This window comes from Bufo bufo, chromosome 4 (genome assembly GCF_905171765.1).
Source record: "Bufo bufo chromosome 4, aBufBuf1.1, whole genome shotgun sequence".
Taxonomy (NCBI): Eukaryota; Metazoa; Chordata; class Amphibia; order Anura; family Bufonidae; genus Bufo; species Bufo bufo.
The window spans coordinates 201,376,426-201,391,107 of record NC_053392.1 but is presented as its reverse complement, the minus strand read 5'-3'; the positions used below and the strand labels follow the sequence as shown (position 1 = coordinate 201,391,107).

Genomic DNA, 14,682 nt, shown 5'->3' with positions numbered 1-14,682 from the left:
CTTAAAATTGCAAAGCTTCTGAAGCGTGATCATCGAACAATCAAGCGTTTCATTCAAAATAGTCAACAGGGTCGCAAGAAGCGTGTGGAAAAACCAAGGCGCAAAATAACTGCCCATGAACTGAGAAAAGTCAAGCGTGCAGCTGCCAAGATGCCACTTGCCACCAGTTTGGCCATATTTCAGAGCTGCAACATCACTGGAGTGCCCAAAAGCACAAGGTGCGCAATACTCAGAGACATGGCCAAGGTAAGAAAGGCTGAAAGACGACCACCACTGAACAAGACACACAAGCTGAAACGTCAAGACTGGGCCAAGAAATATCTCAAGACTGATTTTTCTAAGGTTTTATGGACTGATGAAATGAGAGTGAGTCTTGATGGGCCAGATGGATGGGCCCGTGGCTGGATTGGTAAAGGGCAGAGAGCTCCAGTCCGACTCAGACGCCAGCAAGGTGGAGGTGGAGTACTGGTTTGGGCTGGTATCATCAAAGATGAGCTTGTGGGGCCTTTTCGGGTTGAGGATGGAGTCTAGCTCAACTCCCAGTCCTACTGCCAGTTTCTGGAAGACACCTTCTTCAAGCAGTGGTACAGGAAGAAGTCTGCATCCTTCAAGAAAAACATGATTTTCATGCAGGACAATGCTCCATCACACGCGTCCAAGTACTCCACAGCGTGGCTGGCAAGAAAGGGTATAAAAGAAGAAAATCTAATGACATGGCCTCCTTGTTCACCTGATCTGAACCCCATTGAGAACCTGTGGTCCATCATCAAATGTGAGATTTACAAGGAGGGAAAACAGTACACCTCTCTGAACAGTGTCTGGGAGGCTGTGGTTGCTGCTGCACGCAATGTTGATGGTGAACAGATCAAAAGACTGACAAAATCCATGGAAGGCAGGCTTTTGAGTGTCCTTGCAAAGAAAGGTGGCTATATTGGTCACTGATTTGTTTTTGTTTTGTTTTTGAATGTCAGAAATGTATATTTGTGAATGTTGAGATGTTATATTGGTTTCACTGGTAAAAATAAATAATTGAAATGGGTATATATTTGTTTTTTGTTAAGTTGCCTAATAATTATGCACAGTAATAGTCACCTGCACACACAGATATCCCCCTAAAATAGCTAAAACTAAAAACAAACTAAAAACTACTTCCAAAAATATTCAGCTTTGATATTAATGAGTTTTTTGGGTTCATTGAGAACATGGTTGTTGTTCAATAATAAAATTAATCCTCAAAAATACAACTTGCCTAATAATTCTGCACTCCCTGTATAGACAGTAACTCCATAACCTGAGACTCTCTTCCAAGACACATATACATATACACTATGGGGCACATTTATTAAGACCGGCGTTTTAGACGCCGGTCTTAATAAAGCCCCATAGCTGGCGGTGGTTCCACTGAAGTTATTAAGAGGCGGCGGCCTCTCCATAACTTTGGCACATCCAGCGCCAGTCTAAATGTAAGACCGCTTCCTAGCTGTCTTACATTTACTTTATTTTCTACACCAAAAACAGGCGCAGAAAATGGTAATTGAAATGGGTCTGCCGGCCCGGCCCCATTCCCGCCCACTATTTTAGACCTGGTGTGAGCGGGACAAAGTCGCATATAGGCGGATTTCAGTATAATCAATGACCCCCTATTTACATGCTCTTTAGATCCCACTGGAAATACCGTACATACAGAAAACCTATATATACCTTGTATGTCTTGATCGTTTGACTTTGGACTGCTCCGCGTCCTGCGTTCAGTTTTCTTAATTCCCGTTACACTGCCCACTCCTCCACAGCTGGCTCCATTGTGAGCTTTGCCATTGCCATTATACATAGTCGTACAGTTTCCTAAATGGCTCTTGTATAAAGTGGATGGAGGGCTGTTCAACCGGTTTTGTCTATCGATCTGTTTCAGCTTCTTGTGTTGAGGCTTGCAATACTGGTCTTCTCGAGTGATGTAACTGGACATCCCAAACAGTGGTATGATTTCTGAACACAGAGAAATACACATTGGTAGGAAAAACTGACACATTATGGCGCTATAATATATGGATTATTAGAAGATCTATCAAACAATGGCCGAGCTTAGGGAATAATTATTTCCCTTTTAATGTGCACCTCGAGTGATGGTTACTCAACACGTAAGTTTAATTGTGAGTCTATACTATATCAAGGTCAGTGTTATTTATGCTTCGTCGGTAAAATGAATGCAAGCATTCAAACTCCTACAGGCCATGCAGTTCACACACACACAATTTACTAAAGGTAAATGAAAAGCAGTAATGCAGGAGATGGCAAAGCTTAAATATAATTGGGCTTATGCATAAAAGGCTCAGTTTAACAAAAAAAAGTGCATTAGTTGGCATGGTATACAGTAGTTCCAAAACTGCAGATCTAGTATCCCTTTTCAGCTACATCAGAAAACTAATTTGGAGCCACAAATTCATTTTTGTACATTTTCACGCAATATTTTATAGTAAGAATGAAGCTTTCTTCAGCATGAATAATTCTATATTTATAACTCTGAGAGACAGTAATAATTGACCTTTAACTAAACATAAAAGTAATATAACGATTTTAAGAAATGTTATTTTTTCATATGCTACAATAATAATACAATTGTAATATTAAGAAAGATTTCAATTTTTAAGGTGGGTTTAGGTTGCCCAATTGTCAAGCAGATTACCAAGGACAACCCTTCCTAGGAACAGTCAGTCTCGATAATCTGCCCCTTTAAAGGTGCCCCAGATCATTCGATGAACAATCAAAATGTTCGCTCATCGGGTGAAATGATCGTTCATGTGGACACCAAAATTATTGTTTCTGGATAGCAGATTAAGCTGTCTAAACAGCACTCCTCTGCCCAGAAACAATGCAGCTATATGAGGACAAGGATACCAGTAGTGATCGCTCATACTGTGGAGGTGATTGCTGCATGTAAATGCCGCTCTTCACCTCCACTAATGAGCAAGCACCTGTCGTCAAGGAACGCTTCCGTCTTGACAATTGTGTGCTCGATCACTGCATGTAAATGCAGCAATACAGTGTTCCTCAGTGTTTGACCTGCGCGATTCAGCACAGAACTTTAGAAATTTGGCATACTGTAAATCCGATGCTAAGTTTACGCCAGAATACTGTCCGTTTGCGGACACCACGTTAGTCAACATGGTGAAGCGCCTGGAGCCTAAGGCTCACCCTGTGAACATGCCAGTAAATGTGCTTATTTTGAGCAGTTTCTTAGGAGTAAATTTCCTCACATTGATGGACCAAGTAAAATATTTCACCACAATTTCATCTGTGTGTCACCAATGAGTGGGGTTTCTAAACTACATGAATCTGCTTCAGGTATTGTAAATATGGATAACAGAAGCAAGGACATCTCTGAAGAAGGACACGCAACAGAAGAAACATTACTAATATCAAGGGTGTAACTAGAATTCATAGGGTCCCATAGAAAAGTAAGATGGGGCCCCAACCACCTAAAGTCGGGAATATCGGAAAAACCTAAATATAGTGATAGATAGCAAAAAGCCCTCAACGTATTATTCCCCGCAAAAAGGTCAAATGTTCTTGCACTTGATACGGCCCCCCGATCTCTGGGCCCCATGGCAAGTGCTATGGCTATAGTTACTACACCCATTACTAATATTGCCTAAAAGTAAGACAGTGTCAACTTAGTCTTAAAATGTGCCAGATTTATGCTGGATGACAAATCTGTCTCATCTATAGATTGTATAGTCTAAGTTTATGCTATCCTATATATTGGCTTAATTTTACTCCAAATGTGCCAACATTTTGGCGGATGCAATGAATCCATGCCCCGTTTATGCGAAGACACGCCCCTTACCAATAAGACATGCCCCATTGTGGGGGGAAAGGCGTAAAAAGGTTAGAAAATGTCTACAACACTTGATAAATGTGCTGTACAGTTTTTTGGGGGGCAAATTGTGCCAATAGTAAACGTGCCCTAGTGTGCTCTAAAAGATGGCATTTATTTTTATATAACATAATAAATATTTTTTTAAGGTTTTTTGAACCTAAACCATTGATGACTTATTCAGCAGGTCATCAGAAAGAAGAGGTAGTCCTGCTTGTGCGCCACTTCTGTTACTAAAGGAATTATTCTTCCACCACCGCTCACACCACACCTCCTACACAACAACTTTAAGAAGGGCATATTACTGCCCCAAAGCACTGTATTTGATGCGTTTACTTTGGCGGTGGCTATAATAAATTCCTAATTTATAAGGAATTTATAAAGAATTACATTCCTAAGTATCTTAATGCGATTGCTGTCTCGACTGGAAGAGCCTGTTATGGCAGTTCAGCCCCATGCTCCTGAACAGTGAATGTTTGGAACTATTTTTAAGGATTTTTATCAAATCTAACAGTTTTATTAAATGTAATATAGAAAAAAGATGAAAATATATGTAAAGAAGTGGAATTTAAAGGGGTTTTCTGAGTTCACAATCTTGATGACCTATGCCTAGGATGGTCTTTCAATATGAGTTTGAGGAGGGTCTGAATATCAGCACATCTGCTGACTGCAGCAGTTCAGCCCCATTCTCTTGAACTGTAAAAGTTTAGAGCTTTGAAATGTGTTAAGGATTTTTATCAAACGTTACAGTTTTATTAAATGGAATAAAAGAAAAAAGATGTAAATATATGCAAAGAACTGGAATAAGGATGAGCAAATCCATTCTTACAAATCAATTTGTCTCATCCACCAGAGCACTTGTCAGTGGCTGCCCCACTGGTAAAGAATCTCCCCATGCTGGTTGATTGACAGGGCCAGACATCTCTCTCAGCCATGACAATCTTGCACCTGCGCTGCTGCTTTCAATAGAGGCGCAAGCAGAGAGGCTCTGCTTCCAGAGCAGCAACTGTTTATGCACTACTAACCATAAGCTTTGCAGCGCATGCACAATTGCTGCTCCAGTAGTGGTAGAAGAGACTCTGTGCTTGTGACACCACTTGCAGCAGTATTGCAGATGTGAAATGGTCATAGCTAGGCGAGATGTCTGGCCATGTCAATCAAGAGGCAGAGGGAGATTCTTCATGAGCGGGGACACCCCCTCACTGGTGAAGAACTCTGGTTGACAGAGGAAACCTCAGCACTCTTCCAATTGAAGCAAAGGTGATTTATTTACAAACAAGCATCAAACATAGTGACATTTTGACTTAAAGGGGGTGTCCCACGAAAAATATTCTACAGTTTTCAGACCAGCACCTGGATCTGAATACTTTTGTAATTGCATATAATTAAAAATTTAGCAGAGGCACTGAGTTATTCAATAAAATGTATCTGTATAGCGCCCCCTGCTGTTTTTTTTTTCTTATTTCTTTGTCCTACTGACTGAGAAGGACGCACATGCTCAGTTTCATCCTTCAACTGCCTCTTGAGCTGTGATAGGGAGAGCTGAGACACGCCTCCAGAGCTTTCGATAGGGAGAGCTGAGACACACCTCCAGAGCTGTGATAGGGAGAGCTGAGACACGCCTCCAGAGCTGTGATAGGGAGAGCTGAGACACGCCTCCAGAGCTGTGATAGGGAGAGCTGAGACACGCCTCCAGAGCTGTGATAGGGAGAGCTGAGACACGCCTCCAGAGCTGTGATAGGGAGAGCTGAGACACACCTCCAGAGCTGTGATAGGGAGAGCTAAGACACGCCACTTAGCTGCAGCAGAGAAGACACTCCCCTTGAGCTGTCAGCTTGATAGAAATGTAGCAGAGCAATGAATGGGGAGATCTTTGGATCCATATGAGGTACAGGGCTGGTTCTAGCTTTGTTAGACAGATGGTGTCATGTCATATATGATGTCTGATTTTTATTTTTTACATTAGTCATGGGATAACCCCATTAAGGAAGTCCCTTAATAAACACTTGCTTAAGTCAAAACGTCGCTATGTTTGATGTCTGCTTGTAAATAAATCATCTTTGCTTCAATTGCAAGATTGCTGCAGTTTCCTCCTTCATATACTTTGGGATTCTGAGTCAGGACCTGACACTGCGTGCACCAGGTACTCTGATATTGGCTTTATCCACATATATAGGTTCGTTGTGTTGCTTACTTTTGATCTTTGATTTAACTTGATTCACTCATCCCTAAACTGAAATTTAAGGGTTTTCTGGGTTCACAATCTCGATGGCCTATCCTTCGAATAATCTTTCAATATGAGATCAGAGAGGGTGCGATTCTCAGCACCACTGCTAATTGGTTGTTTGAAGGGGCTGCAACATTTGGGCAAGAGAGGTAACCTCTTCATTGCAGCTTTCTCCTATTTACATGCATAGGACAAAACTGCTATAACCTTCACAGCCGGTACAAAGTAGACAATGTTCAATGTAAGCAATGAAGAGGCCTAGTGCCACGGCCCCTTCAAACAGCTAATCAACAGGGGTGCTAAAAGTCACTGATCTGATTTCGAACCCAGAAAACCCCTTTAAAGTAGACAATTACATTAAAGTGACAAAATAACAGAGGATATTATGACAATGTGTTGTTACCAGATAAAAAGATACTTTCGTTTCTTTCAATACATTTTACTCCAGTGTTACATGCATAATAGAGAGTAGAGAATATTTTATGAAGAGTAAAAAAAAAAAAAGTGTTAAAATACTGTACCCTGTTCTCCATATATTGTGGGAGGGAGATGATGTGGGAAGAACTGGGGTGGCATTTCCCCATGCCCAGTGACTGGTGGGTAAAATGGGTTGTGTGAATTGTGTAAAAAATGTGGATGATGTGCAAGGTAAGGAGGCAAATGGTGAGTGGGGGAGATGGCGGATGGATAACTGGGAGGGTAACAATCTGGAGACTGTGGAGTAACCACTACACGTCGAACTCCTGTGCTGTCTTCTATAACCTGTAAAATATAATAAATCATAAATTATATGGTCTCTTATGTGACTGCCAATCAGCTTTAAAGGGGCTTTCCGAAACTTTTATAATGATGACCTATCCTCAGAATAGGTGATCAGTATCTGATCGGTGGGGGTCCGACACCAGTGTCCCCTGCGATCAGCTGTTTGAGAAGGTATCCGCGCTCGCAGCAGCGCCGCGGCCTTTTCGCAGCTTACCTTAGGCCAGTAACATCGCGTTCATCGTCACATGGCCAAGGCGCAGCTCAGCCGCTGTACAATGTACGGTGCTGTGTTTGGTGAGAAGGGAGAAGGCCGCAGAACTCACAGGAGCACCGATGCCTTCTCAAACAGCTGGACGGCAGAGGTCCCGGATGTCAGAGCACCACAGATCAGATACTAATGACCTATCCAAAGGATAGGTCATCAGTATAAAAGTCTCGGAAAATCCATTTAATGTATGAAAGTGCACTAGAATATATTAAATACTCTATGTGGGCAATCACCTGCGGCAGATTTGTTGCAAAAATGTCAGTGACTAAACGTTTGTTCGATTTATCTCAAGTATTTTTAGCATTATGCTCATGGATTTATGCAAAGCCAATACATAAGAATAAGGCTACTTTCACACTAGCGTTCGGGTGTCTGCTCGTGCGCACCGTTTGAAGGGGCTCACGAGCGGCCCCGAACGCATCCGTCTGGCCCCAATGCATTCTCAGTGGAGGCGGATCCACTGAGAATGCATCCGCCTGCCAGCGCTCAGCCTCCGCTCCGCTCAGTGAGCGGACACCTGAACGCTGCTTGCAGCGTTCGGGTGTCCGCCTGGCCGTGCGGAGGCGAGCGGATCCGTCCAGACTTATAATGGAAGTCAATGGGGACGGATCCGCTTGAAGATGACACAATATGGCTCAATCTTCAAGCGGATCCGTTCCCCATTGACTTTCAATGTAAAGTCTGAACGGATCCGCTCAGACAACTTTCACACTTAGAAAATTTTCTAAGTTTTAATGCAGACGCATCCGTTCTGAACGGATGCGAACGTCTGCATTATCGGAGCGGATCCGTCTGAGATCCGCTCCGAACGCTAGTGTGAAAGTAGCCTAAGACAGGCAAAGAAATTTCTGCCACAAATCTGCCGCATGTGAACATACCTGCGCTGGCTACTATGCACAACAAGATTACATTTCTAGCTTACAGGTCAGCAGCACACAGCCCAAGTCAGGGAAAACATCAAGCAATAATATTACACTAGTACTATGCAATAAATAGGACATTTCCAAAAGTACTGTAATATAAAAAGTAATATAAAAAGAAAGTATTATTGCAGTATACATGCAATAAAAATATTGGAGGTTATTTACTAACATATAAGCCCCTTTTGTGGCGTATATCTGGCGCAAATTCTGAAGCACGCCATGTTGTGGCAGAATCTGCGACTTCTTCCCCGCTCCCGCCAGGTCTAAAATTGTTGGCGGGACGTAGGCGTGGAAGGGCTGGCAGGCCCATCTCATTCATCATTTTCTACTCCTGGTTTAGGCTTAGAAAATAATGTAAGACAGCTAGGGAGCTGTCTTACATTTAGAATCGGCGGTGGATACTCTGAAGTTATGTAGAGGCCTGTGCCTTTACATAATTTCAGCAATACACCACCAGTGCAGGGGCTTATTAAGACCGGAGTCTAAAACGTTGGTCTTAATAAATGTGCCGCATTGTTATTTTTTATGCACATAAAAATGTTTTCTCTGGTAGCGCCCCCTGCTGTTTTACCTTCTAGTCCACCTTCTGCTACATTCAGTAGTGGACTAACATGCCCAGAAAGACTATTTACACCTCCGCATCCCACAACTCTGATACTATTAAATTATAAACATATTTATCCCGTAATGTCAGTGCCGTAACGGAAAAAAAAACAAATCAAAATCACCAATTAGAGTACTGCTGTAATTGCACTGAATCATAGAACGCAGTACAAACAAAACCCATAAAACTATGATGGAATTGAGTTTTTTCCAATTTCACCCCATTTAAAATTTTATTACAACTTCCCACTACATTGTATGCCACAAAAAATGGTGCCTTTAGAAAGTACTAATTGTCCAGCAAAAAACAAGACCCATACGGCTATGTGAGCGGAAAAACAAAAAAGTTATGGCTCCTGAGAGGAAGGGAGGAAAAAAAATGAAAATGCAAAAACAAAATTGCCTTCCTCAAAGGGTTAGTATTTTACTTTAGAACATTTTCCTCCAAAGGGCCGGAACAGTGTATAAATAAACCATAAATATTACTCCCAATAACACTTTTTACCGCAATCAACACCAGCGCCTGAACATACTGTACATCTTCAGGATTAATACATCGGTCTCAATGAAATACAGTAAAAAGTCATGTTTTATACCATTACAATGACATATTTCTCCTTCCATCAAGGACAAGCGCTCATTGTGCTTATCTTTTTTTAGTTAAAAGGCCTATCCATGCTATTACATGTAACCATGACAACAGATAACTGCAATCCAGACCAGTGTGTAATTGTAGTATACAGGAGAAAGTAAAGGACAGAAATTCTTCCACCACTTAACATTTGCCCAAATTGCACTAAAAGCACACTGGCAAATGCCTAACCTCAATGAATGCAAAATTACTCCTCGTGGATGTTCTCTGAAATGTTGCACTATACAACCCAATTGTATTGGGATTATATTCTTTGCTTAAAGTGTACGTGCACCTATTGTTAGCATTTTTTGCATAAATCAGTAGTACGTGTACAGTGGTGATTTAGACCACTATGCAAACCTGGCAATTTCATTGGGCCCTAGGAATTGGGGGCCCTCCTGCTGCCGTTGGCACCAGAAGGTGGAATAATGTGACACCATCACAAACATAGGGGGCATTGTACTACATAAGGTGCACAGCAGGAAGTAATATACTGTGCGAGGGGCATATCAAGAAGCATCATACCGTATGGGGGGCTCTAAGAGGCATCACACTGTGGTCGAGGCATATAAGGGGACTATGTGGGGGGGCACATAAGTAGTCATTATATTAGCGGAGTGACCGGGCAGAGCTTAGCAGTGCTACGGGGAGGGGCTTAGCTGTGCTACAGGGAGGAGCTTAGCTGTGCTACAGGGAGGAGCTTAGCTTAGGGCCACAAAAATGTAAAATCTGCCCATTTGTGAATATATGAAACTTTGTAATATATTTTATAAGGAGAAACTTGTAGCCCCCCTATCCTGCAATTTATACATTTATATCTGCAGCTCTGCGAATATCCATCATACAGGAGGAGGCGTTATCAGTGACTGACAGCCATCTTTATGTACTCTTATACACACAATGCTATTAATCACTGATAACCCCTTCCTCCTGTACCAATAGATATTCACAGAAGGTAGAAAAAGCCGAAATACAAATGTATAAATTACAGGTTTTACTGATTATTTCCCCATAAAATATATATCAATCTGTCTGCTCAGCTTCTCCTGCTCTACAACATGGCGCTGTCACATTGCATTGCATTTTTTGTGACAGGTCCTCTTTAAAAAGAGAACCTTTCATGGGATTTTTTTAATTTTAAACTAATACCTTAGTAAGTAGTCCACCTGCTGCAGATGCTATTGCTTTTTTTTTTTTCCAGATAGTCCCCTCCGTTGCGCCACTGTGCCCCCTGTGTGTTCTGGCGCCCAATATGCTAATCAGTACCATTAGTACAGGGTGAAGGAGAGCTCAGATTTCCTTCTCCCTGGCTATGATGCTGTCCAATAACAGCGGACTGCTTTACAGCCAGGGACAAGACAAGCTGTTCTTGTGAGATCTGTGACATGGACTCCTCCTAACTTTACCAATGGTACTAATTAGCATATTAGGTGCTAGAACACACAGGGGGCGGGGCGCAGCAGAGGGGACTATCTAAAAAAAAAATAAAAAAAGCAATAGCATCTGCAGCAAGCGGACTACTTACTAAGTAAAAAAGAATCCCATAACAAGTCCTTTTCCACAGTGTGACCACTTATTATGGTAGCGCTACAGGTGCTCACACACTAACATACGGTAAAAGAGAATCTGTCATGTGACATTAGGGACACTGTGAACATACCTGCGAAATGTAACCCGGAGGTACATGTATTGGTGGGATGGACCCATTGGGGGACATCATTGGAACTTCTGCAGGACCTGGAAGAGAAAATAAAAACCAATTAAGTCTTTCCTTGTGCACAGGCACGTATCTGCTCCTCACGAGAAATGGAAAAAAAAAGCTGCATGTCAGCCGCGCAACTGCTTTGGGTCCTATTCACTGATATTGGAGTGTGACTGTTGTGGGACTTATCACAATATTCTGCCACAAAATAAATCCTAATATATCTGCCCCAAAGTGTCTATAAACCTCTCCGTGCTCAGTTCTTTACTCAAGACTGAAATATTTCTGCAGGGAATACTTTCATTGACCTATACGGAGCAGGTTCTAATATTTCACTAGGCTTTTGCTCCCAGTCATTTATGGCATTCCACAAATTGCACATTATTTCAGAATCATACTCTATAGGGTCATTACATAGTAGAAACTGTAAAATATGTTCTGCAGAACCATTCCACTATTATAAGGTTCTGTAAAACTTTCTGCATGATGTCATCAGCTTACCCTGAGCCTCAAAACAAATCAAGTCTCTGCTCCAACATATGTCCATTCACAGAGTAAAATGCAGCGCGACAAATGAAACATTTTACATATACATGACATATTATCACAAAACACGGCTTCCAGCCGCCGGGGTCATAGGGTTCTATTCCTCAGGAGGAACATTGCCCAAAAAGTTGGGATGCTGTGTAAAATGTAAATAAATGTGAATAAAAACGGGACTGCAATGATTTGCAAATCTTAGAAGACCCATATTTTATTCACAATAGATCACAAATCACATATCACATGTGAAAAGTGAGACATTTTACCATTTTAGGAAAAAATAAACTCATTTACAACTCAAAAAAGTAATTGGTACTAAACATAAAACAGCCTTAGAAGCAATTTGCTACTAAGTCACATGCTAGAGAGGCAGAGTCTCTCAGAAACAAAGATGGGCAGAGGTTCACCAATCTGCCAAAAAACTGTGCCTAAAAATGACTGAAAAATTTCAGAAAAAGTGTCGGGGTCCAACTTCCCGCACCCCTGCCAATCAGCTGTTTGGGTGCAGCTCCATGGCTGGAAGTTGGCGCACGAACTACACAGCTCCACCAACCTTGCTGTTACTGCAGCGCTGCTCCCACTGACTTCTGAGGATAGGCCATTACTTAGTAAAGCCTGGACAACCCCTTTAAGTACATGAGACATATGCATATGCCCATGAACATATACACAAATACTGCACCTCAAAAGGCCAGATTTCTGTTACCTTTAGGAAAACGTTTACACTACAAAGTTAGCAAAGGCAAACTTCCATGGTGTTAACTCCATATCTGCTATGGCCAGGGGTGTAACTACCATAGCGGCAGACCAGGCGGCTGCTACGGGGCCCAGGGCAGGAGGGGGCCCAGTCTTAGTAGGGATTATCTCCTCTTCTACTGGAGGTGAAAACTTGGTCAGGACTCTACCCTCTAAAGGAACAACTTTTAGCAAACGAGGCAGTGGAAAACATGGCCCAAGGGTCATTGAAAGAGGTTTAGGCAGAAACCCTTCTGTCCTGTGTGGGGGGCCTGGTTTGATCCTTGCTATGGGGCCCTTACTTCTCCATGTACGCCACTGGCTATGGCACTAATAAAATCTGCAAATATACTCTACGTGGGCTCAATACACTTAAAATCCCGGCTTCCGAGTTCATCTTTGTCGGGCGGGATAAGCTAACAATGATGCTAAGAGGCTCGCTGGAATTCCCATTTCCCAAATTCCAGGATCTGCTCCCTGTGACCTTGGACAAATGACTGTCCCGTAAAGGGTCTGGCACAAAAAAAATGTAGATTGCAAGCCTGAATGTGGCCGCTGTGACCACGCATTCCCAGTGACTTCTGCTTATGCAAATAATGTAATCCCTTCCTGCCACAACACAGCTATCTCAATACTGGCATTTTCTTGAAAAGTGTTGCTGGTTTTAACAAATATATGTCTTGGTTAAAGGAGATGTTTGTAAATGTTTTACTATTTACCCAGGATGGCTTTGAAGTTTTATGCTAAGGCGGCGCACACAGGACTGCTCCTTATGTGTCTAACACACCAGACGGACACCTCCACAAGGCCAGTTGTCAACAACGTCAACAAAACCCCTTTATATTTTAAAGGATTAAAAAAAAAAAATATACAAGCAAACCAAATCTTTCATTCTGATATACGGCAAGTTCAAAGGGCACTGCATATAGAATGAGCTGCAAATACCTAAGGGGAGCATCTGTAAATGTAGAAGGCTACATAAGAGTGTGAAGAAAAGCAATGAGACACACAATTTCTCCAACTTCAGGCTTCTGCATTGTCGTCAGGATAAGTCTACATGGGAAATAAAAAGCTGGGGGAAATCCATATGCTGTTGCAAATTTGCCGCAGATTTCATCCTACGCATTGAAAATGGTAAAAACTGTGGCATCACAATTTAAAATTCACACCCCAGTAAATTTCCACACAGATTTTTTACATAGCATGTGGATAAGATTTGTTTAAATCTAGTGTAAAATGCTGCATATCTTCCACGCTCAATTACGTAACAGAAAACGCTTCACATGGACATACAGATGTAGCAAACATTAACCTGACACGAAACGCAATAAATATACAACTGCAAGAAACTTTTAATTGACGCTTAACAGAAGCCATTGGAAATGTTGTTACAGTCTTCTGCAATTGCGTATTTGAAGGGACTGTCCAAGTTAAAGGGATTGTCCGGGTTCAGAGCAGAACCTGGACATACCCACATTTTCACCCAGGCAGCCCCCCTAATTTCATGCAATGCAGCGCAGGGCAAGGGAGAGCATGGGAGCATGAAATGCTCAGATGCTAATATCAGGGAGGCCGGAGGGGTGAAAATGTGGGTATGTCCGGGTTCACTTCTGAACCCGGACAACCCTTTCAACTAAAAAAGAAGTAAAATAACAAAATCCTCGATACACACTTCCAGGGCTGAGCTCTGTTCCTCCCTGCCGTTGACTTCATCTTCCTGGCTGCAGGGGTGACGTTCTGTGCAGCCAATGACTGGCCTTAGCAGTACACAGGATGTCAGTGCTAAGTCCAGTGACTGGCTGCAGCAGTGATCTCTGTGCATAGAACGTCACCATAATAGCTAAGAAATCAAACAGGAATGAGAGCGGCATGGGATCATAGGAGAGAGTATTGCCTCTTTTGTATCGGGGCTACCCAAGTTAATGATTGCTGCATCAGTATCCTGATGAGTGCGGGTTTAGAAATAGAATATTCGGGCAGATTTTCATGTGGATTTCTCTGCATTTCCGCACAGAAAACCGCATGTGTTAGTTTGTAGTTTTTGTTGCGGATTTGCCGCAGATCTTACCTTTTACAGGGATCCAGCGCAGAGACCATATTGAAGCCACGGAGAGATAATAGACCGCCGAGGAAGGCCTTGACAGGCCGAAACGTCCGGTCACATAATCTAATACCCATAATCAATTGTGCTTGAGAGATATTACTGGATCATGAATTCTATGTGATGTGATATAAAATTCTACGTGATTTGATATGAATAAAATGCCTTAATTTGCAAATGAAAAGCCGTGTGCCGCAATTTTCTATTTTACTTGCTACGACTGACAAGTCCTTGCTGGCACTGGCAACTGCGGTGTGCGGTGCTCTACCTTTAAGACATTGCTCTATATTTTCCCAGGCATCCTCTGTTATAA

General features: G+C 42.2%; 1 protein-coding gene across 2 annotated transcripts in view; it reads right to left on the bottom strand.

Moving 5' to 3' along the window:
• Positions 1–14,682, bottom strand: part of FNDC3B (fibronectin type III domain containing 3B) — a 420,792-nt gene that overhangs the window by 257,027 nt on the left and 149,083 nt on the right. For both annotated transcript variants that reach the window (XM_040428242.1, XM_040428241.1), the window contains exons 4-6: positions 10,949–11,025; positions 6,620–6,860; positions 1,702–1,983 (exon numbers count right to left, since the gene is read on the bottom strand). In XM_040428242.1, coding sequence (XP_040284176.1) covers positions 1,702–1,983; positions 6,620–6,860; positions 10,949–11,025 — 600 coding nt within the window. The remainder of the gene's footprint in view (positions 1–1,701; positions 1,984–6,619; positions 6,861–10,948; positions 11,026–14,682) is intronic.